Here is a 23,245-nt window from a genome sequence, read left to right as displayed (position 1 = left end):
TGGCGTGATATGGGACCCCCGATATGTCTAGATACGACTCTGACAGTTGACAGGTACGTAAGCATCCTGTCTGATCACCTGCACCCATTCATGTCCATTGTGCATTCCGATGGACTTGGACAATGTTAGCAGGACAATGCGACACCCCACACGTCCAGAATTGCTACAAAGTGGCTCCAGGAACACTCTTCTGACTTTAGACACTTCCGCTGGCCACCAAAATCCCCAGACATGAACATTATTGAACATATCTGGGATGCCTTGCAACGTGCTGTTCAGAAGAGATCTCCACCCCCTCTTACTCCTACGGATTCATGGTGTCAATTACCTCCAGCACTACTTCAGACATTAGTCGAGTAGTGCCATGCCACGTCGTGTTGTGGCACTTCTGCGTGCTCGCGGGGGCCCTACACGATATTAGGCAGGTGTACCAGTTTTTTTGGCTCTTCAGTGTAGAAATGTATGACCAGATACCCCAAACTGATGAGCTGGAGGATAAATGAAGATGCAGATATGACAAGCCAATAATAAGTGGAAAAATTGTAATCACCCAATTTATCTAGGCTAGATTTTTTCTTGTGGGGTACCCTGAAAGCCATGGTCCACGAGATGGTCGTTGACTCTCACACTGACCTCGTCGCAGCTGTAAATGTCCACGAAATGCCTGGTATTTTTAAAAGGGTTCGACAATCAATGGGTTGCTGTTGTGAGGCATGCATAACTGTGGATGGTAAGAACTTTGAGCACTTGTTGTGAAACTTGACGTGTACACGTACTGTCCTCATGTAAAGTTTCGCTAAATAAAGTTTTTCCACCCATTATTGGCTTGTCATTTCTGCATCTTTGTTTATCCTCCAGCTGATCAGGTTGCGGTTTCTAGTCATACATTGCTATGTGATTCTGTTTTGTTTTTGTTTTCTTCCTCCGTTAAAAGTTTGTACATTGAGTTTTGAATCACTGTGTATATAACTGCTTGAAAAAAAATTAATGAGGAAAATGTTTCTTTCCCCAAAACAATAAAAGACTGGAATAACCTACCAGTCATCACTATTATAAAAAAATCTGATTATTAATTTTGTTCACAATGTAAAGCAATTTTAAATGTCTTTGTTTGCCATCCCATTGAAGTTCAAAATAACTAAGTTTGTAATAATTGCCTGTAGAAAGAACCCAGTTAATAAGGATGACAGTGAAGCAAAATAAATTTTTCCCAGTGAAACACATCTTAAAAATAATAAAATTGGGTGTATACAAAAGAAGAATATTCTGGTGTCATAGAGGACATTTTCAATATGATAAAAAACTTTGACTTGAATAGGTACTGTAAAATGATGTTAGAACTGAATCATTACTACCTTCAAAATATAATAATTAGGGATGAGATGAATAGTGATTTGACCAAATACAAAATGTTTGGCTAATGTTTTGACTGAATGCCAAATATTCGGCGGTCGAATATCAATTTTATTAAAATTCATCACAATTGTAAATAAAATTAGTAATTACAAAAAAATTAATAAAATAATAAATTAATAAAATTATAAATAATATTATAATTATTTGAATATATAAATGATTAATGAAATTATTAATTTATAAAACTATAAAACTATATACTATTGGCAATTTGAAATGATTGATATTCAATTTTAATAATATAATTTATTATTTAAATGAATAATAAAAAACTGGTAACTGGAAGATTTTTATTGCCAGGATACTGACAAATTTAATGATATATTGTATTTTAATATTGCAGTGATACCTTGGCTAACAAAGATGATTTGTTCTGGAATCACGTTCGTTAGCCAAAACATGATTTCCCATAGGTTTCTAAGGAAAATCATTTGGTTCATTCCAGCTTCTGCCAAAAATTTAAAGATAAGTTTTTTTAAAACACCAAGGAATGCTATAAAACAGACAAAAGAATTGTCTTTGATCAAAGGCTAAGATGAACAGCTTCAAAATTGTATAAATGAGAATATACAGGAAGATGACAGATGCTGAAGATCTTTTATTTTCCAGTATGCACACAACCAACACCAGCTTTACTCTACTATAAAGCTCGTGTTGACACACAATCCAATCGCGTTCATAAGCATCCCCATCCATTTGTGATTTGGTCAGCTCATTTCTGTCTGATACATGTAGATGGAAAAGATAATCTCCCAGACTGTTCAGCTTGATGCTAAAAGACTTGCACTGAAAGAACGAATGCTCTGAAAACACGCTACCTTTTTTTTTCAATGCATCTTCTATTTTGGCTGAATATTATATTTTATATGAAATGGTTCGAAGAATTTCAGAAAGAGAAGTGTAGGTATATCTGAAAAAAGATTCAAAGGTAGACATGAGTTAATTGGGCCCTAGTTTTAGTAATTCTGATGATGATTGGTGTGAAAATTCTGTTCATGACATTGCTATTTTATGTTAGTGTGTGCATTCACATCATCAAAAATGTTTGTTAGTTGAAGCAGAAGAATCATAAAAAAAATGTTTGTTGGCCAGAAAATTCATTTCTTGTCTGGGTACATCCTTCAATTAGTGAATTTGTGTAGTTCATACTCACTTTCACCTTATTGTAGTAGGACTCTATTTTCAGTTTCATGTTTTACTTACCCTAGAAATTCGCCCTGACATAACCTCTTGCACAGAAAGGGATAGGTGTTCACCACACATTAAAATATAATCAGGAAATTGTTAGTTTATGCAAAAAATTCCAATTAATATAATTTTTTAAAATTAGTTTTCAGGGCTCCCACTTGTCCTACTTTTCCTTCTTTTTTTTTTTTTATCAAATCCTATCTACAAAATTTGTGTAATTGGTTTCAATTGAGCAGGGAATCATCAATATATTGCCAAATAGTACAAATGTTATAGATTGCAGTTAATGGTTCTGTCAAAGCAGAAATTGTATTGTTTTAAAGGTTATTTGGGGGGGGGGTGTATGTGGGCCATTTGGTTTATTAATTTTTCTTTTGCTTAATTTGAGAGTTCAAGTAGAATAGTCATTAAAACTTAAGTCTGGATAGAAAAAATAATTTTGTATTTACTTTTCATGGTCTTGGACAGTAACTCGCGGTCATCACTTAAAATTATGGTGCACATTTTGTGTATAGGTGAAACAACAGTTTGCATTACAAAGCAGTTGAATACATAGGCCTATTCTAGGTTTGGTGATTCTGATGCTACCCAGGCCCTAATCATAAAAATGCTGCTTATTTTTCAAATAATAGAATTAATAATAATGAATGCAAAATCTAACCTTTATATATTATTTCCATCAGTGAAAAACTTTCCTTATATGCTTAAGCATGCTTAAAGCATGTAGTTTCAACAAGTAAACAAGTAGTTTCAACTGTTAGTCTATTGGTTACTAGTTCGGTAAAAAAAAAATTGCATTCTGCTTTCGAAATGAGATTCAATGAGGAACAAATTCTGTACAACAAATCTACAGTGAATCTTATATCACTGTAGTTTAACTATAAATTATGCAAGTCCTAGTGGGGAATTCGCCATGTACTAAATTTGCCTATTGTGAAATGCAAATATGAAATGCGTAGAGGGGTCTTTTAGAGAAATTATGTTTATATTTTTGTACTATTTAAGAACCTATATTAGGTACACCACAATGTGTAATGCATCCACATTAAGCTCTGAGAACTGAGGCTGTATTGCAAATCATTATGACCAGCAGTAAATATCGGTGGTGCTTTTACTCACTTTACAAAATGTTCAAAAAAAGAAAAATTTGTATGGCTTGCCTGGGAATTTTCAGTCATTTAGGAATACCTGTTTGTTTCAAAATGTGAAGCATATAGGAGGCAGACCCACAAGGCCGTAGCTGTAGGTGGAACATTATCAATAACATGTTTTCACAATAAAGAAAAGGCTATAGGAAAAATTGGACAACTAAAGGAATCTTGTGCACAAGCTTTTTAACTACGGCTGGTTGTCAGTGGACTTACTGATTTCTTAACCTCTTCAATGTTTTTGTTCTAGTTCCTTCTTTCAATAAAATGTATTTTTTCCTCCCTAATGCAAGAATCCACCAAAAGTGGAAACCTGGGGTTTTTGTGAAAAAAGAGAGAAGGGGATTATTCTAGTTAGATTATTTTTTAATACGCTTGCAAAGTATAAAGGATTACTTGCACATACAGGTTTTAGCAATTCTATGACAAAGAAGATGTGGCACTGTATATGGGAGATTGAGTACATCTATCATTGAATATTAGTCATTATAGCATGTAGCAATTTTCGGCCAAGGAAGAAGTATTTGATGTCTGATTGTTTCTCATAAACAAGCATAATTTTTTTCAGCAACAGATTTTAAAAATTCTTGCATTAGGGACTGTTTATATAACTTTATTAATAAAACTTGCATTGGAGCCATGAGTGAACAAGCACCCCAGTATTTTTCGGCATGTGCCTGAGTTCACCAGAATTTATTCAAAAATCATGAAGCTCAAGCCAAGCACCATGGGTCTGATCTTCCAACATCTCTGAATTTAATGCCCTTCTCTTAACCTGAGCATTTAGATTTTAGCATCATGCATAAATCAATGACGTGGAATGAAAAGTATATCAAATGAAAAATACAAAATGAGAAATTGATTTTCAACTGTAATATTTTGTCAAAAAGAGCTATTGGGTATAATAAAATGGTCAGATAACTATATAATACCTAATAAACTGCTAATGAACTATATAATGCCAAAGTATCATAGGTGTAAACTTGTATCCATGAGCCCAAATTCACTCAGTATTTTCCACGATCTCGATAATGCCTATAGAAATATTGGGTTTGAGCTCCTCGCCCAACCCACAATATTTTTGAGCCGTCCTAATATTTCCAATAATTTCAAAACTACACATTGTACTTGATATAATTTTCAATATGACAATGCACTAATCAGTTTTGTACTTGATATCATTTTCAATATGACAATGCACTAATCAGTTTTAAATCCTCTCTCTGTGGAATTATTCTAATGTGCGACCCTTCAAGCATAGAAAAAAAGAAAAGATTTTGAATGGAAAAGTTTTTTTTAATTTACTCACACAAAAAATTCTCAAGGTTACATTCTTATTTCGAATTGACATACATACTTTGGCAAGCAAAAGAATGGTGTTTGTATTTCTTGTATAGAACTTCTGACGTAAAACATTCTACAGGAAAATTGCATTTTAAACATTTACTTGGAAAGAAAAGAAATATCAGTGATTTCAAAATTTTCTTTTCTTTCTTAGAGCTTATACGTCTTCCTTACTTTTTAATTTTCACACAAATGTATTCGCCACAACTGCCCTCTTGCAGTTTTTCCCAAGAGGATGATGTCGTTCAAATTGAATGAACCCATACTAAGGTCAAATGGTGGAATCACCACTGCATGGAAAAAAATCTCTGTGCAATGCAATCATTTTCAAAGTGCTCAATCATCTGTTATTGTATTTATACAAACCTCTATTATTTATTTCTTTTATTTAACTGTATTGTTTAAAGTATATGTATATTTGATATTATAAAGGTTCCTCTTCATGTTGAAACTTCAGATGATGCTTTAACTGCGGCAAGTGCATTGGTTTCGGAAACGGTCACTCCAATATTCTTTGTTTCTTGTGTTAGCGGGAGAGGCCTGGATCTTCTGTACACATTTTTGAATGTTCTTCCTCCTACTAATAGCTCTAAAGAGAAAGAGTGGTTATTGCAGCAACCTTCTTTGTATCAGGTCAGCTGATTTTTTTTTCTTTAATAGAAAACTATACGAAAGTAACATGTTACTTGTATCAAATTTATTCATCTGCATAAACTAGATTATTTCTTTCTGACTTTTTTCTGAATCATGTTTGTCGATCTATTGATGGTCCATAAGTCTGATAAAAAATCTGCTTGACCACTTTACGATCAAGGACGTAATGTTGCGTCCAAACGCCAGTGGAATAAATTCCTCTCTGGGTAAAAGGCTTATATCTCATGGGACAGAGCCTGGGCCACGACTGGTCTTACAGTGGAATAAATTCAAACAAGCCTATCTGTTTTCTTTCCTCTCTCTACATCACCACAAAACATTGTTGCAATCCTATGAAAAAAAGTAGTTCTTTTCATCTCCATGATGAGGAGGTGAAAGCTTCTATTCTAAATAAGTTCTACTATGTACATGGTCTTTATAATTAAAGTCCCACTTTGAAATGGCCATAAAAAGAAAACTACAGGACAAAATGTTACCAAACTTGGTAATAGTTTACAGAAGGTAATGGGATTCAATTTTCCACAGAAAAAAAAGTTCAAAAACTCACCACCAGTAGGGAATGGTGCTGTATGCAATATTGTTAAACAAAATAAGGTGTGAAGACATCAGTTTAATATGTTTTTAATCATTTCTAAAATGTGTTACAAAGCATGTTCAATGTGGCATCCACCATTTTCTGAAAGCAAGTTAATCACTAGTAAAAATCAATGTTTAGGGGTTGCTTAGAAGCATCAATGTAGAAATAAGCTCAACATATATAATGCTTTTACTTGAAAAATATAAGAAAACCATGTGTTGCTTTTTTAAGAGCAGCACTGCCAAATAAAAGATTAAAAGTAAGACATCTTTGAGGCCGCTGTGTGTGTAATCCCACCTCGGTCAAGAGCCGTAAGGCAGTGGTAGGTATCAGTGGTGGTATGGAAGAGCGGTAGTATGTTGAATGATAGACACTGGTGCTGTTGGATCAGTTTGGGCCTGTTGCATGATCATATAATCTTGTCTTGCAATCGTGCACCTTGGCCTTCCAGTGTCTTCATTTCACCTTGCATCACCTATGCTGTCAGCTCTTTTGCACAGCAGGGCCAGTGAGGTGTAAGTGGCAGCCTATTACTTTTTGTGACCAACCAACTTCACAACTTCCGACTATGTGACCACATTTGAAAGCAGCCAACCAGCGATAAAGGTCTTCAACAATGTCATAATGGCATTATCGTTGTGTCTCCAGGGAAATGCAATGCCAAAAAAGAAAAGCTGTCTGCAATTGTTACCTGTTCTATGTGATTCCAATTGCAGAGTCGAAACTAAAGTAGAATAACTAAAGTTGACTCTCACTGGCCATGAAAGTTTAATCATATATTTGCACGACTGCCAGTTGGTTAAAACCATGTTTTATAAATAGCTTATAAATAACATTGATTTTTTTTAGCAACATGGAATCTGATACATACAATATTATCTGATATGTACAAACTCTCTCTCATATTATTTTCATCAATGAATTTTATCAAGATTAGTGGCATTTTAAAATGAGTTTCAAGTTTACACTAAACCTGTATCTTGTTTTTGGCATTACCTCTTGAGAGAACTCTAACATGTATTTTTTAATCAAAATTTTTTCTTAGTATTTCATTTGATATTCATCTATATTTTATTTACATTTCATTTAGATTGATGAAGTATTTAAAGTTCCAGATGTTGGCACTGTTGTATCTGGATTACTCACTAAGGGCATCCTACAAGAGGGTGATCAAATGCGTGTTGGTCCATCAGAATCAGGTGAATTTTCTGAAGTGAGAATTGCCTCTCTTCATAGACACAAGGTTCCAAGCAGAATAGTACGAGCATGTGAAACAGCCACATTAGCGTTGTCTTCTCAAAATGGCATTCATCTAAGGAAGGGTATGGTATTAATAAGTATGCAAGGTCAACCACCAATATGCATGTTTTTTCAAGCAAGAATTCGTATACTTTTCCATTCAAGTGCAATTTATCCTGGGTTTCAAGGCTCTGTTTATGTGGGGAATGTTCGTCAGACAGCAGTAGTGATTGGTATTATGGGTAAGGAGTCCCTTGTAACTAATGAGTCCTCATCAGTCATGTTTCGGTTTTTACAAAAGCCAGAATGTATCAATCCTGGTTCAAAGCTTCTTTTTTGTATGGGCCAAACAAAAGCTGTTGGTCAAGTAACACAAGTATTTCTTTATCATAACAACCATCCCATCAAAATTTCCTTGTAAGTTTTTTTAGGCCCTATGTCGAGGTGGAATTGACATCAGAAAAAATGGTACTGCATTGTTATAACGACCTCTTATGATTACAGAAAGGTCCCTTGTAAATTTGGCTTCTCTGAAAAACTCATAAGATAATAAAAAAAAACGCAAAAGTTAGCATCTGGGGGCCTTCCTGTAACTATGATTGCAGGGGGAGGGGGTACTGTAAAGTAAAAACTATCAAGTACCAACAAAGTACCAAAAAAAACCTCTGGACCCCAAAAGTTAATATTCCACTTCAAAAGCGGTTTTTTAAAACTCATTAGAAAAGTTTCTTCTTTGCCACTTTACAAGCTAAGCAAACGTTTATCCTGTCAAAGTATATACTTGAAATATGTTTCTGATTATTGCATTTTTTGTTGTGAAATGTTTTTATTTTCATAAAGTTTCGTGGGTTTTTTTTTGCTAATTGTGGGCACCTGCTTCACAGGCTTTCTAATGACTTTCATAAACTTTTAACTATATGGAAAATATCTTTGACATATTATACTCTTCTCTTAAGATATTTGTTTCATGTATTCTAGCTCTCTTTTTTTAATTGGATATGCTTTCTTTGCAAGATCTATGATTTTATGCCTTGTGTTAATTTTGGTCTCCTAAGAAATGTCTTTGATGCAGGTACCACTTTTTCATATTGTTAAAAATGGTGCACCTAAAACATTTTAAGGCCAGTAGCATTGAAAAGCGTGCAGGTTACTCTCAGCCACAGCTGCAAGTGATTAAATTTAAAACTATAGAAAGGTGTTATTCAATTGATTCTAATAATAATCGGAAGCTTGCAAGCTTAAAAGATAATGCATTCAATTGTTTAAATATTATATTTATAAATGAGATAGTTTGACCTAAAAAAGTGTTGACAAGAAAATTATTGAATTCAATTTTCAGATTTATGTCTATAGAAAGGATGTTGATTTCTCTCAGGGTATATTGCAATGGTTAAAAAATGTTTGTACAGATAAAAAAAAGTGTGGATAGAATATTTTCATTGAGCCAATGCAAAAAATCTAATTTTTTAACTGTTATGCATGCATACACATAATATATATATATACATGAAAGAAAATGAAACACATTGCTCAAAATGATAAACTAGGTATGGCTATGCCTAGGTAAAGGGCACTATGTCCATTTTCATCAATATTGGGATAATGCTACTCATTTGCGGTAAATTTTACTACTTCCACTACAGAATCGAGAAGCTATCCATTCTTAGAATAAGACAACCATAAGTATTCTTTATGGGCGGTGTATAATATTTTATCATGTGTATATATTGTTTATAATTTGTGTTAATTACATTTTTAATTGGGTTTCTGTGCTTTTGAAATATATGACATCCATATTTTTATGGACATCTTTTTATCAGCCACCTCGTTGGGCATTTTGCCTGTTGTGGCGTTGTATTTGTATTTGTACACATAGGTATAGACACTTAAGTCCTGTTTCAATAAATATCAGAGATATTTGCTTTATAAGACATGCAAGCTCCATAGAAAGACGTACTAAAAAGTCTTTAAACGGCTCTCTTGTAAAATTTCCCTTTTGTGGCATGGTGTCCTTTACCTCTGCATACAGATAGGTATATATACAACCTACCAATAATCATCTTGACACCTAAGTACAATGCAAGTCTGATATAACTTTTCGGTTGAACAAATTCCTCAAAATCATTAGAAATTTGAAATAATGTACAGAGCAGAATCAGAATTATTTGTACTGAATTTTGACAAATATGCCATAGATGTGGCACGCAAACTGACTAAGATTTAAAACATATAGAAATGATACATTGGTAACCTGGGGGTAAAGTAAAATCATGGGACAAGTCAACTTTATGTTTTAGGGTTACACTGTATAGTTATAGGTTTCTTTCACTACATTTCAAAAATTAATAAAACCTGATATCAAAATGTTATATTTTGTTTAAAATATTTTCTACATTGCAAATATGAATTCATTATGAAAAAATTCTTTTAGGTGCATCATATATTTTTTTTAAGAGACGATATATTTTATAATTACATTGTTACTGTTGTTTTTAAAAATATCTGGAATTGAATAAGAAATATTGACAACAATGTTAAAATGGCTAGCCTCTCTCAACTCAGTATGGAAACATATGATCTCTCTCCATTAGGTATTCATTGCTCATTTTCAATTTGTAGGGAAGAAAGAATACATGACTTGGAATAACAATGTTAAACTTGACATCATAAGTAAGATTTTTCTCAAGTGAAAATAGCATGCACAAATTAAAATATAACATCATTAGAGTCGGGCACGACAAGAGACTGCTTTTTCTTACTGTACAGAAGTTCTTTTATACCTCTTGGAAAATTTGTGAGTATGAACGATTTTTTTTTCCGAGGATGATGTCACACTCCGCTATCCATTTGAAGGTTTTTAACAGCTGACGGATGCAAAGATATATTTAGGAAAGGGAAAATTCGACTGCCCTTGAAGGGAAATGAACCCACGTCCTCTCTCTCTTGCCGTGAGAGTGCCCTAGACCACTAGACTACAAAGGCAATGAATATTGCAATCTTTCCTTGGATTTCATGCGCACTGAACGGGACCATACATGGACGGTTGGACTTAATTCAGGCCAAAGCTCACAATTGCTGATGACACTGCCACCAGATGGTAACTTATTCGAGGATGATCTCACTCTTCACTATCCATGCGAAGGTTTTTAACAGCTGGCTGATGCAAAGATATACTTAGGAAAGAGAAAAAATTCTACTGCGCTTCCCTGCAAGAGTACAATGTCTATTGCAATCCCATCTTCACCTGGGAGCTTCCCTTTTCTCATACATGTTACAGCCTTGTAGACTTCTTCTTTCAGCGCAGGTGCTACTTATACAAATTTTGCTCCATTTTCTTTTCTTCCTGCCCCCTTTCCTTTGTTCCAATCCCTTTCTTCATGTTTGTACAGAGTATTCTAAAATTCCTCAACAATACTAATAATTTAATTTCTTTCTTTTGCAATGATTCCATCTTTCCTTTTCAGTGGAAAAACTTCCTTTCCTCCAACACACAGTTGTCACTGCTATTGAATTTTTCAGAATACAAGAACCCAAGTTTTCTCTAAGTAGGACAGATGCTACATAATTTTACCATAGCCCAGCTTGTTCCATAACATAACGCTCTAACGAAACCACTACATCTGTTTCAAGACTATCATTGTTTGCTCACCAAAAGCTATGCTGTATACTGCTGTGGAGATACATGGGGAGGCATGCTGTGTGTGCAAGCATCCTCCTTTCTGAGTTTTCAAATCTGGTAACCCTATTTTTTCATGTTATACTACAACAAGCTGAGCCATTGTTACAATAGCATCTGCCCTGCTTGGAGGCAGCCCAGGTTCTTTTATTCTAGGAATTCAGACAGTTATTGGTTAAAGCATGTAAACATGTGAGGGAACAAAGCACACACACAAACACTCATGTCAATGAAGAGTGAAAAAAATTTTCCCCTGGAAAAAAAGAAAAATATTTTTGGAAACCTGAAAAGGAGGACAAAAGGCAAATTTTCTGAAATGTAGGAGGATGCTTGATTTGTGACATATTGTGACATAAAAAAGAAGGATGTCTGGTAACCCAAGTTTTATGTTCTAGTATAAAAGTACTTTCTTTCTTTTTTTTCAAACCGAGCACAACTCAGGTCTATCACTATCTATGGGCAATTTACCACCTAGTGAGTTGTGTCGGAAGTGTAACTGTGTGTGTGTGCCTAAACAGTCTGAGTGCATATCTAGCATTGTGTCTGATTTTTCAGTGCTGCCATCTATATTTCAAAAGTGAAGTGAGTGAAGTGTAATGATTAAATATTTGTACCATTTGTAGGTCTGTTGCTCTCTGTGGCGAGACTTTTTAAAGGGAGAGATCAGCTCTCATTCGCACCTTGAAGTTGGGAACCACAGAAAACCAACTTCAGCCAACCACCACTGTGCCGATGGTGGGGTCCGACAGGTTATACATGAAACTTGTGTAAAATGGACACCATATGAGATGGAAGCCTGTCTTAAACGGAATCAAAATATAGTCTGTTCGCTGATTAGTGCTTTTATTTGCACCTTTATAAAACGGAAATCTGTCTAAAATGGAATATTATTTCAGTCTATTGGTGTTGTTTCATACAGATTTCACTGTACTTATGAATACTCTCTCCTTTGTCGCTTTAAATTATATTCTGTTTATCTTGTGACAATAATCATGATTTCTTTTGAGATAGGTTACAGCAGAAAACACTCTCTCAGAAAGAATATTCTGCAGTCGCTGCCCAATTAGAAACTGAACAGTGGTTCTCCATCATCATATCTTTTGGTTGACACATATGAATCTCCTCATCAAGGAATTCATATAGAAAAGCTGTTTTCACATCAAATTGATGAAGATACAATTTGTGTGAAACTGCAACACTGAGAAGAGTACGCAAGGTATCAAAACGAACAGCGAGTGAAAATAAGTCATCATAATCTTGACCTTTCGTCTGCTCAAAACTTTTTGTGGCAAGCCTAGCTTTCATCTTGTCAAGTGATTGGTCTGCTTTTGTTTTAATTTGATAAACCCACTTGATCTCGAGAACCTTTTTTCCTGTCAGTAGGTCTGACAGTTCCCAGGTTCAATGCTCTTCATGAAATCCCATTTCGTCCTCCATAGCATGATACTGCATTTTCGCTTCAGGCAAACTCACAGCTTCACTATAATTGGTAGAAGTGCTGTTCCGTACCATATATGGTAAAACCAGTGAAATCAATGTATTTCTCGACAAATTAAAATCAAATGACGAGATAAAACCTTATAATAGTTTTGAAACCCATAGAGTTTTGAAATGATTGTAAGATTTTATTTCATTATTTGAATTTGATGAGAAATACGTTGATTTCACTGGTTTTATTCATCTTGTGGTAAAGTATCTACAGAGTTTTTATAGACCAATTAAGGTACTGACCAACAGCACATATTTTTCTGTAAGAAATTAGGTGGTTTGCATTCTCGAAGGAGATACCATCTTCTACAATTTTTGGTTCTTCTTGGCATTCATAATCAGTCCTCAAAAACACTTGGATGTTGTCATCTCCATTAATGCATTCATCTCAATTTTCAATGAAATCCACAGTTTCTGGTTTGAATGATGATTCATCATAGAAAATAATGTTATAGTTCAATTCTACAGTATTCAGAGTTGCCAACAGCTATGGATTGTCTGTAGTTTATATAGACAGCCACACTCAACTATGAAAGTACAAAAGATACTCTTAATACTATGGGGAGAAATTTTTTTTTTTTTCAAATATATGTACCTATTTTTTTTTTCAAAAAAAAAAATTCCAATCTTTGAGTTTCTTGTGGTATTTTACTAATTTTTTGAGAAATCACATCCATCTCTACAGATCTTTACCATAACGATAAATTTGTTTATGCATGTGAGAGAGTTCGAGAGGATCCAAACTCAGACTATAGAAGGGTCGTTAATCAGTTGCTGCATTGTTCACCATTAATAAGATAGTTGAGGCAGAATATTTGAACTGAATTGAAATGAATACAGTGACTAGCTCACGATCGAGGGCTCTGTAGCCCAGGTCGATAAGATACTCTCCTAAAGTACCAAAGGATATTTAGAGGTGTTGCGAGTTTGATACCCGGTTCGTCCTTGTCAGGAACTTTCTTGACACAGGGGTACAACAGAAACGGTGACGCAACCATAGAAAAAGATTGCTACCACAGAGAGTCCCACATTGAGGGGTTAGCGCACCAACCTCTCAGTAAGTATGAATAATTCGGAATCTGCAATAAATTATAGGTCCCGGTCTAATTAGCCCTCGTGTGCCAGAAATGACTGTGGTGTGATAAAAATTATCAATGATCACAGTCGAGGCTGATGCTAAAGCATGACAATGAGCATATAACAAGCCATTTGATCATTTTTGTCGCACCCCGGCCATTTCTGGCACACAAGGGCTAATTAGACCGGGACCTACAATTTATTGCCAATTCCGAACGGCAGGCTTGTTTTTTATACTTGTCGAGGGGTTGGTGCGCTAACCCCTCAATAGGAAACTCCCTGTGGTAGCAATTTTTTCTGTGGTCATGTCACTGTTTCTTTTTTTGTACCCCTGTGTCAGGAAAGTTTTCTGACAAGAACGAACTGGGTATCGAACTCGCGACACCTCTGCACATCCTTTGGTACTTTAGGCGAGTATCTTATTGACCTGGGCTACCGCGCCCAGCATCTAATATCAGAACTTCTAAATTGGGAAATCTGAAAAGTATATATTAGGAAAAATTGAGGTTCCAGTGCCTATGAGGTGTTGTATTTAAATGAAATTTCAATTTTGCAATTTTTAAAAAATCTAATTTTTAATTTTTTTCATTGGACTGTGATTATGTTTTCTTAGGGGCATGGGCGGAGATACGGGGGGCATGGGGTACATCAGTGTCAAATGCAGAGCTGACTGATCTAATGTATATGTATATATATGAATCCACATCATCATGACTCCCCAGCAATCATCGTGCCCCCCCCCCCCAGACTTTCAAGTCTATCTTCACATGTCTGAGTATTTTTAGATACTATATATACATAATACCCATTGTGAGCTTAGTACCCAACAAACAGTCCTTTCACAGACTTTTCATGATTTTTGATGCCTTTGTTTCGGTTGACGAGCATAAAACCTTGTGCCAAACACTTGTCAACGTTTGAAATTAAAACTGTCTGCCTTACCATACCACAACCCATGCAGTGTTTTACCATCTACTGGAGTCAGACCTGTGTGATTAAGGACAAACACAACAGTGTTGCACACTTCTGCCTAGTTTTGTTATGATAAACCATGGCCCTGGTTTGCTTCCACAGTTATACAATTATAACATTCAGCCACCTCACTTTGTTCGTGTGTTTCAACTATGGACACACACACAACTCAATGCCATGGTCACTGAGAATTTTCTTCATCACATTATTTATAAACGCAGTTCTGGAATCACACAGAAATTACTTTACAACATCAACCGCGGTTTTAGTTTCATTAAGAAAAGTCTGAATACAAGAAGCCATTTCACTTTTAGCTTTCAAGAAGAAAGCACAACACAACTTGGTATAATTATCTTTCATAATCAGCATGAAACAAGAACCACCAACTGAGACTTCTTCCATGGGTCCTACATCAGCATTGATTTGCTCACCAGGTTGTGTTCATCTAATCATTCAAGACTTGAATGATTTTCTATGGGACTTCCCATAAGCACATCCCACACAAATTTCTGAGTCACCAGCAGACACACAAAAAAAATTCCCTGGTTCTTTAGAAATTTTACACAATGCTTTTTGTTCTGATGTACCAGAATTTTATGCATTAACTGGAGAGTGCCACTTGAACTTGAAACTAGTACTGGCACATACACTTTTGTTTTCAATAACCATGTTCATGATGAAAAATCTATTATCTGATTTTTTTGTCAACTGCAACTGGTTTCTTTTTACATAGTAAAAATCACACTGAGCTTTTTTTTTAAGAACATGCGTTAGGGGTCATTCAAGTATTATTATGTCAGCATAAAGGGGGGTTCCGGATTTGCTGACTTTTGATGACAATGGGGTGTGGAGTTTGAATGATGCTTATGTTATCAATCACTCTTTATAAAAATATGAAATATTCTTAATGGCATCTTACTGGGTGTCAAAAATGAGAAAAACCTTTCGCTAGTTTGTGGGCATCTGAACAAACATTCTCCCTTTTGAGAGTCCTCTGCAGAGCCACTTCAGTGACTTCTAAATGTTCCGCAGATCCTTCAAGTTATTTGGGAATGTGTCTGTGTGTCTGGGCCACTCAATTGGTCTAAAAATGTGTCGCAGGCCTCTTAAGTGCTCTAAAACTGTGCTGCGTATCACTCAAGTGATCCATAATTATGCCGAGGATCACTTAAGTAATCTGGGAATGTGCCACGGGTAACTTGAGTGATGTAGAAGTGCAGTGGGGCCACTTAAGTGCTTTTATCTGTGCCACAATTCACTCAAGGGATCTCTTAACTGTGCCATGGACCATTTTATTGTTCTGGAGCTGTGTTACAGGTCACTTAAGTGATCTGTGAATGTGCCATGAGCCTACTTGAGTGATCTGAAAGTTTTCCATGGGCCGCTTAAATGCTCTGGAATTGTGCCATAGAACATTTGAGTGATCTATAAATATGCCACTTAGTTCATTTTTACAAAATTAGGTTTGAAGTGGCGTTTCACATCAGATATCCCCAAGGGCCACATTTGGTCCACGGACAATGGATTTAGCATATATGGCTTAGAGAGTTGAAATCACAATGAATTTTTTAAAAGAATTTTTTTAAAAAGAAAGGAAAAGAACCTTCAAATAACATTGAAATTAACAGAAATTGATTATAACAACATATAAAGGTATTTTCTTCTGAAAATTTAATTTTTTAAAATAATTTTTTCAGCAAAATAATAAATTTTTGATTGTTGGGGTGACATTAGCCCTCCCCATGCTCCCCATGTACATCTCTGATCCCAATATGCATTAGGAGGTAAGGAGCAGAGCTGACAGAATTCTGCTGACAAGGAGTGGGAGGGGTCAGGGTTTTGCTGATAGGGGTCAAAAATGGCTAAAAATCTGCTGACATCTGCTATACTTGAATGGTTCTATATGCAGAACAGCTTATATTTCAAATCAGGCGCATACCACACATTGGTAAGAAAATTGGGATGTCACTTACCATTAAATTTTTGTTTTAACATTTATTCGACCGCATCCATACGAAGAAGCTTTTCACCACCAGCTATAATCACAACCCTGGGAAATTTGAATTACTCGAAATTCACGAACACATCACCATTTGATGTTATTTGGTGTGATGCTCCTGAGTCCCCAATCCAGCTGCTATCGCCACTTCAGAATTCAGCACTAACAATGCAACTTCTTGTTTGCATTGAGGACAGTTTATTTTCTTGTGATTGATTTTTCCATGGAAACATGTAATTTTTTACATTAGATCCAGTTTTCCCATAATTTCTCTCCTTCCTTGTCTCTATTTTTCTTCTTTCTGTTTTGATCTGAGTTTTCTGACAGATAAGTAATCCATTTTGTCCACATGTAATGCTGAGTCATCTGAACCTTGTTGCAACCTGCTTTACTGCTCAAATCCATACAACCTTTCTGTCAGGAGCTTGATTGTCCATTCATCCAGCGGTATACCATCCCATACCATCTTCAGGGCCAAGTACTCCTTCAGCTCTCCTCCACAGCATGACCCAAACCACACAGGTAAAGGGCTTATATCCTGGAAGGGACAGAGCCCCGGGTCTTGTCTGGTCTGACAGGTATTCCTTCAGTTGTGTTATCGTAATTCAGAACAGCAACATCGTGCCAGAAATCCCATATTTCAGTATGCAGTGAAGCTCTTAATTTGCTTCAAGAAAGTATTTTGGCAGCAACTGATAAAAGACACAATAGTTTCTTTTTCATTCCACTCTAGGTGAAAGAACTCCACCCATAGTCGGTCTAGTCGATGTAATGAGGACTTCTCCCATGCTTCTTTGGCTGTTGTGCTCATTTTTACAAACACAAAGTTGGTTTCATCTAGGCTTTGAGTTATGACCAACAGTGCTTTTGAGTTACCCATGCTGAAGTCTTTTTTAGGTTGATGAAACTCTACATATCAAGCTTTCATTCTCTCTCAGAGGACTTTCTCTCCCGTTACAAAACAGAAAAGTTCATAGAGTCTTCAGCAATAGCATCATGGACATTTTCCATTTTGCCCAGTCTTTTTGACACCACAATTTGGAACTTCACCTATATAGTTTGACTTTTGTTTGAATCATGCAGAGTGACAATATGACCTGGAGCCACCAATGTGATTCTCTAATGCAAGATATAGCAGAGTACCAAGAATAGTGCAACAGTTAACATTGCAAATTATTGACTAAATTAACTTTGATAAATTAGAAAGTAAAACAAAAAGAAAAACATGCGACTAACTCTCAGTGAATGCACACATAGACTGGCGACAAAATAAGAAATGGTTGGCATTAGAACATAATACCCAATAACATAATGTGAACAAGTTAGACCTAAAATTAGTGAAATATTGTAAACCAACATTTTCATCGAAAGATGTGACGTATTTTCTGTAGGTAGCATTTTTGATGACACCAATCATACATTCCTACCCACTAAGCCTCATGAGGGGCAATAAATCTACAAGTAATTCATTGAGTAATAGAAATTATAAGCTGAAAGTGACTTCATGTTATTCATTAGGCAGGAAACACAATCAGTACAGACACCACACTGTTGCTACATTCTGAATGTAAACGCTCATAAGTTCAAATTGTTAGTAGAGTAGTAGTACAATAGTTAGATGAGAGACAGATGTATGCATTCTTCACTAAGTACTTGAACAACTCTTCTTATCAATAACATATGACCTGCATCACAGTATATTTTGAATACTTTAACATATAAATAGTATATATCTCATTCATCCACAAAGATTTTAACCTTTTTAACCCAGGGCTCCCACTCGTCCTACTTTTTCTACTTTTTGGTAAAATGTCCTACTTTTGTCCTACTTTCTTGGTTTTGCCATACTTTTCCTACTTTTTTATCAAATCCTATCGACAAAATTTGTGTAATTGATTTTAATTGAGCAGGAAATCATTGATATATTGCCAAATATTACAAATGTTGAAGAATGCAATTAATGATTCTGCCAAAGCAGAAATTTTATCATTTTTAAGGTTATTTGAGGGGGGGGGGGAATGTATGTGGACCATTTGGTTGATCAATTTTTCATTTGCTTAGTTTGAGGGTTCAACAAGTATAGTAGTCATTAAAAACTTCTGTCTGGATGGGAAAAATAATTTTGTATTTATTACTTCATGGTCTTGTACAGTAACTAACATTCATCATTCAAAATTACGGTGAAAATAGGTGAAACAACGGTTTGCTTTCAAAAAAGTTGGATACATAGGCCTATTCTAGGTTTGGTGATTCTGATGCTACCCAATAGCATTCAGTTGTCTTCTGTATTCGTCATGTTGGCATGAAGTGGCATAAACAATATTTACAATGCTCAGCAAAGCGCTAGAAATAGAAGTGCTTCATTTGTCAAAAATGATTACACTGGCATTGAACAGTAAAATGTGAACAAATCCCTTTAAAAATTATGGACAACGCAGTAAACCTATCAGGTTCACCTTGCCTTATTTATATCAGATCTTGTAATCTACACATTTTGCACACTGTGCTTTTGAAAGTGGTCTCGAAGGAGCGTCATTCTTAAAAAACGTATGTCTTCAAAATTTGCTGTGCATTGTCGAAAAGAGTCGACAAGCTCTGCACTTTGGAAGACTCCAAAAAATAATGCAATATAATTATGTGAGGAGAGACAGCAAAGAATTATCTGTGGTTGCTAGTACACTGTTTTGGCCAAAAATTGGTTTTGTAACCAAGTCATTTATCATTTTGCTTTGGCTTGAGTCAATCTTATAGGAAACTGAAATAGTGTTATGAAAAAAAAAGTTAATTGAAAAGTCAATTTCTTTTTTTAATTTGAATTTTTTTTTTCAGGGATTTTTTTTCTATTATGCTATGATCATGTTGTCTAAGGGGGTTACCCTCCCCCATCCTACTTTTTAGTCCTGCGTTTTCCTACTTTTTCTCATTTTTTTGAGTGGGAGCTCTGATTTTAACCCTATTTTGGTCTGGCTTATGGTGACAAATTTTGATTTAATATAAAACAGTGCTGTGCAGTATTGCAATTTGCTAGACCAGGAAACCATATTTGGCCTGATGCCAGCAACTATCCACTGTGGATTTCTTCTCTACATCACCTATCATATAGATATATATCCTAAACATACTGGAGAATAATTTTTCTGGTTGTTATGTCGATTCAAAAATTTGGAAAGAAAAGTTAATTGTGCCCTCTGGGAATCAAACCCAGATTCTCTTGTATACCACCAAATGCACTAACCTATACACCAGAGATACCTTTCCTTCCCATATAACATGCATTACTAACATTATGTGCTGAGTGGAAACATTGCAGCCTTCCTTAGCTGCAGCAGACTGACTTAACAGCACCACTAACTTTTCTTTTCAAAGGTTTGAATTGGCATAACAACCAGAAAAATCATTTTAAAGTATGTTTGTGGCTGACAAAACATCATCATTTCGCTATTCTGTCACCACCTTGGATGGAATTGCTGTAGTTGAGGGAGATAGTAATGTCTCCACTCAGCACATCATGCTAGTAATGTGTGCTGTATGGGAAGGACAGTTGTGTCTCTGGTTAGCACACTTGCCCAGATTCAAGAGGACCCAGGTTCGATTCCCAGAGGAGACAACTGACTTTTATTTCCAAAGGTTCGAATCAACATAACAACCAGAAAAATCCTTCTCAAGTGAAGAAATTTTATTTTCCTTAAATATACAGGGTGAGAAAACAAATGTGTCAATGGCATCTTGAACTCAACTGCTGCATTAAAAAAAAGGGGGGGGGGGGTTAAGACTTACAAAACAAAACATTTCAAACACATACAACTATAAGATGCAGATGATCTGGTGGTTGATGAATACACACACATGCATTTACAACAAATTCCATGTTTTGTTACTTGCTGATTGCCAGCAAGAGAACAAAGAGTTAAATATTAAAATAAATAATGACAATTTCAAACCATTACGCCAGGGGTCTATGGATATGTTACAGAACGACATTGACTAGAGTGAGAGAAAAAAAAAATAAGGGCATCAGTCAACGGGGGGGGGGGGAAGAAAACAAAATTCCTAAGTGAGAAAAAAATTGTGCATAAGGGGAAAATATGAATATACGGACATAGCATAGAGGGAAAATGATCCACTCCAACATTGTTGTCATTATTTCATATTCAGCTCTGATAATATACCTTGAAAAGTTTATTTTGAGTTGAAAAAATACTTGTTAGTGCCTTATATTTATTTATCTTTGTTGTGTGTGTGTTTTTACTTTTATTAGTTCAATTGTTTTATAGCAGACAGATCATGGAAACCTGATTTTTTAACATGTGTGAGGAATCTGAAAGTTTTCAGGGCAAGGAGTTTGACTTGAACACCTTTAAGTTGGAATGTGATATATTTTTTTATTAGGCTTTTTTAATTAGGAATATATTTGCACAAATGAAGAATCCTTCAATAAAACTTCCTATAAACTCCAATTTTTTAATTAGGTTTTTTTCAACATATTTTGAGGCATTTTAATGTAGAAAATTAAGAAATCTTGTGTCTTTTTTTTCTGTCATTTATAATATATGATAATATTGATGAAATAGCATGACAAAATATATTAATTTATTCCATTCATAATGGAGGAAAAACTTTTTCTGCTATCCTTCCAGTATACTAGTTTTGTGTGTGTAATGTGATATTTATTTCAAACTGCCTTGTTTTTTACCTATAAGCCTTAATACTCAGCTATTGTTTTTCATAAACATGGTGCATTTCTCTACCGTGTAGTGCATCAATTACTTCATCTCATGTGAAAAGGATGTAAGCTTCATTTATTCTTATTTTTCTCTTCAATTTTTTGCAACACTTGTAAAGTCATTTTCAATGTACAGTCATTGTAAAGAACCATAATGCATTGTTGGCTCTCATTACGTGCTGTAATTATATGTATTTATAAAACTGTTGTGTTGATATTAAAAGTTTACAGAGTACTTTTCAGTCACTAGTTTTTTCAAAAAAATGTTTTTACACAACCTCAAATTATGTACACAAGATTTCATATTGCAGAATTTTTTATAATAAACCTCAAACATTTAAGGATCTGTTCAAGTATTACGTAAGCAAATTTTTAGCCATTTTTAACCCCCTTCCTCCCTTGTCATCACTGCCCCCACCTCCTAACACATATTGTTGGGATCAGAAACGTATGCGGGAGGGAGACATAGGGTATTGTGCGCCTCCCCCTCCCCACGGAAGAAAGAAAAAAACTTTAATGCCAAAAATATTTAAAAAAAAAATTAAAATCTCGGAAGAAAATACCTTTATGTGTGTGTTATTATAATTGATTTCTGTTAATTTCAATGCTATTTGAAGGATAAGAACTCAAAATTTCTCTTTAAAAAATTCATTGCGACCCACACTTTAAGCCATATATGGTAAACCCTTGACTTGCAGACCAAATGTGGCCCTGAAGGTTATCTGATGTGGCTTGCCCCTCAAATCTAATTTGGCACATTTACAAATCGCTTAAATGACCCATGGCACAATTCCAGAGCATTTAAGTGGTCTGTTGCACATTTTCAGATCACTGAAGTAGGCCTCAAAGATCACCTAAGTAACCTGCGACACAGTTACAGAACACTTAAACGATCCGTGGCACATTTAGAGATCCCCTGAGTGACATGTGGCACAGTTTTAGAGCACTTAAGTGCCCTCAGTGCTGTTCTACATCACTCAAGTTACCCATGGAACATTTTCCAGATTACTGAAGTGATTCGTGGTATAATTACGGACCACTTGAGTGATGCGTGGCACAGTTCCAGAGCACTTAAGTGGCCCGGAAACATTTCCAGAGCACTTGAATGATCTGTGAAACATTTAGAGATCATTACAGTGGCTCTGTAAGGGACTTATCAATAGATAGGCTAGAATGTTAGTTGAGGTGCCCAATAACTATCGAAAATTTTTTTTCCGTTTTTGGTGTGCCGAATAAGAGATGCCATTAAGAATATTTCATATTTTTATAAAAGATGGTTGATGACGTAAGTATCATCCAACTCCCCCTTCCCCCTTGTCATCAAAAGTCAGCAAATCGGAAACCCCCATTGATGCTGATGTAATACTTGAATAACCCCTAAACAACAACATTTAAACTCGCAAAAATTATAAATGCAAGAAAGCATTCCAACTATATATCCACTGTGTGCACTTTTATAATATGCATTGTTACATACCATGATATAATGATTACTATGAATGAAAACCAGCTTGTGCTACCTTGATGGGTGACATAACAAACTGTTGCATTATTATGAAGGCTTATCTAGAAAATTTTTCATTAAGTTGCTCCTACTTTGAAAAATAATAACTGCTATGTACTGTATATGGAATAGGATCAGAGAGTACATATACCATAATTTCTTTCTTTACCAAATTTTTAATTTACAAACTAAAATACTAACTAAACTTTTCAAAAGTATTTTCAGTGATGTTCTTTGTTT

The 23,245-nt window shown here is 35.2% G+C and overlaps 1 protein-coding gene across 5 annotated transcripts in view; it reads left to right on the top strand.

Moving 5' to 3' along the window:
• LOC149080591 (GTP-binding protein 2) overlaps positions 1-21,736 on the top strand; it is a 65,147-nt gene extending 43,411 nt beyond the window's left edge. For 4 of the 5 annotated variants that reach the window (XM_089239731.1, XM_089239729.1, XM_089239732.1 and 1 more), the window contains 3 exons: positions 5,529-5,729; positions 7,418-7,649; positions 21,053-21,736. In XM_089239731.1, coding sequence (XP_089095857.1) covers positions 5,529-5,729; positions 7,418-7,649; positions 21,053-21,129 — 510 coding nt within the window. In that variant the 3' untranslated portion in view covers positions 21,130-21,736. The remainder of the gene's footprint in view (positions 1-5,528; positions 5,730-7,417; positions 7,650-21,052) is intronic. The other variant, XM_089239734.1, reaches the window with a different exon arrangement.
• The last annotated feature ends 1,509 nt before the right edge of the window (positions 21,737-23,245 follow it).

This window comes from Pholcus phalangioides, unplaced genomic scaffold (assembly GCF_987345545.1).
Source record: "Pholcus phalangioides strain wild (caught in Gottingen) unplaced genomic scaffold, Ppha-v1.0 ptg000011l_1, whole genome shotgun sequence".
Taxonomy (NCBI): Eukaryota; Metazoa; Arthropoda; class Arachnida; order Araneae; family Pholcidae; genus Pholcus; species Pholcus phalangioides.
The sequence above is the reverse complement of the archived record's forward strand: the minus strand, read 5'-3'. Positions and strand labels throughout refer to the sequence as shown.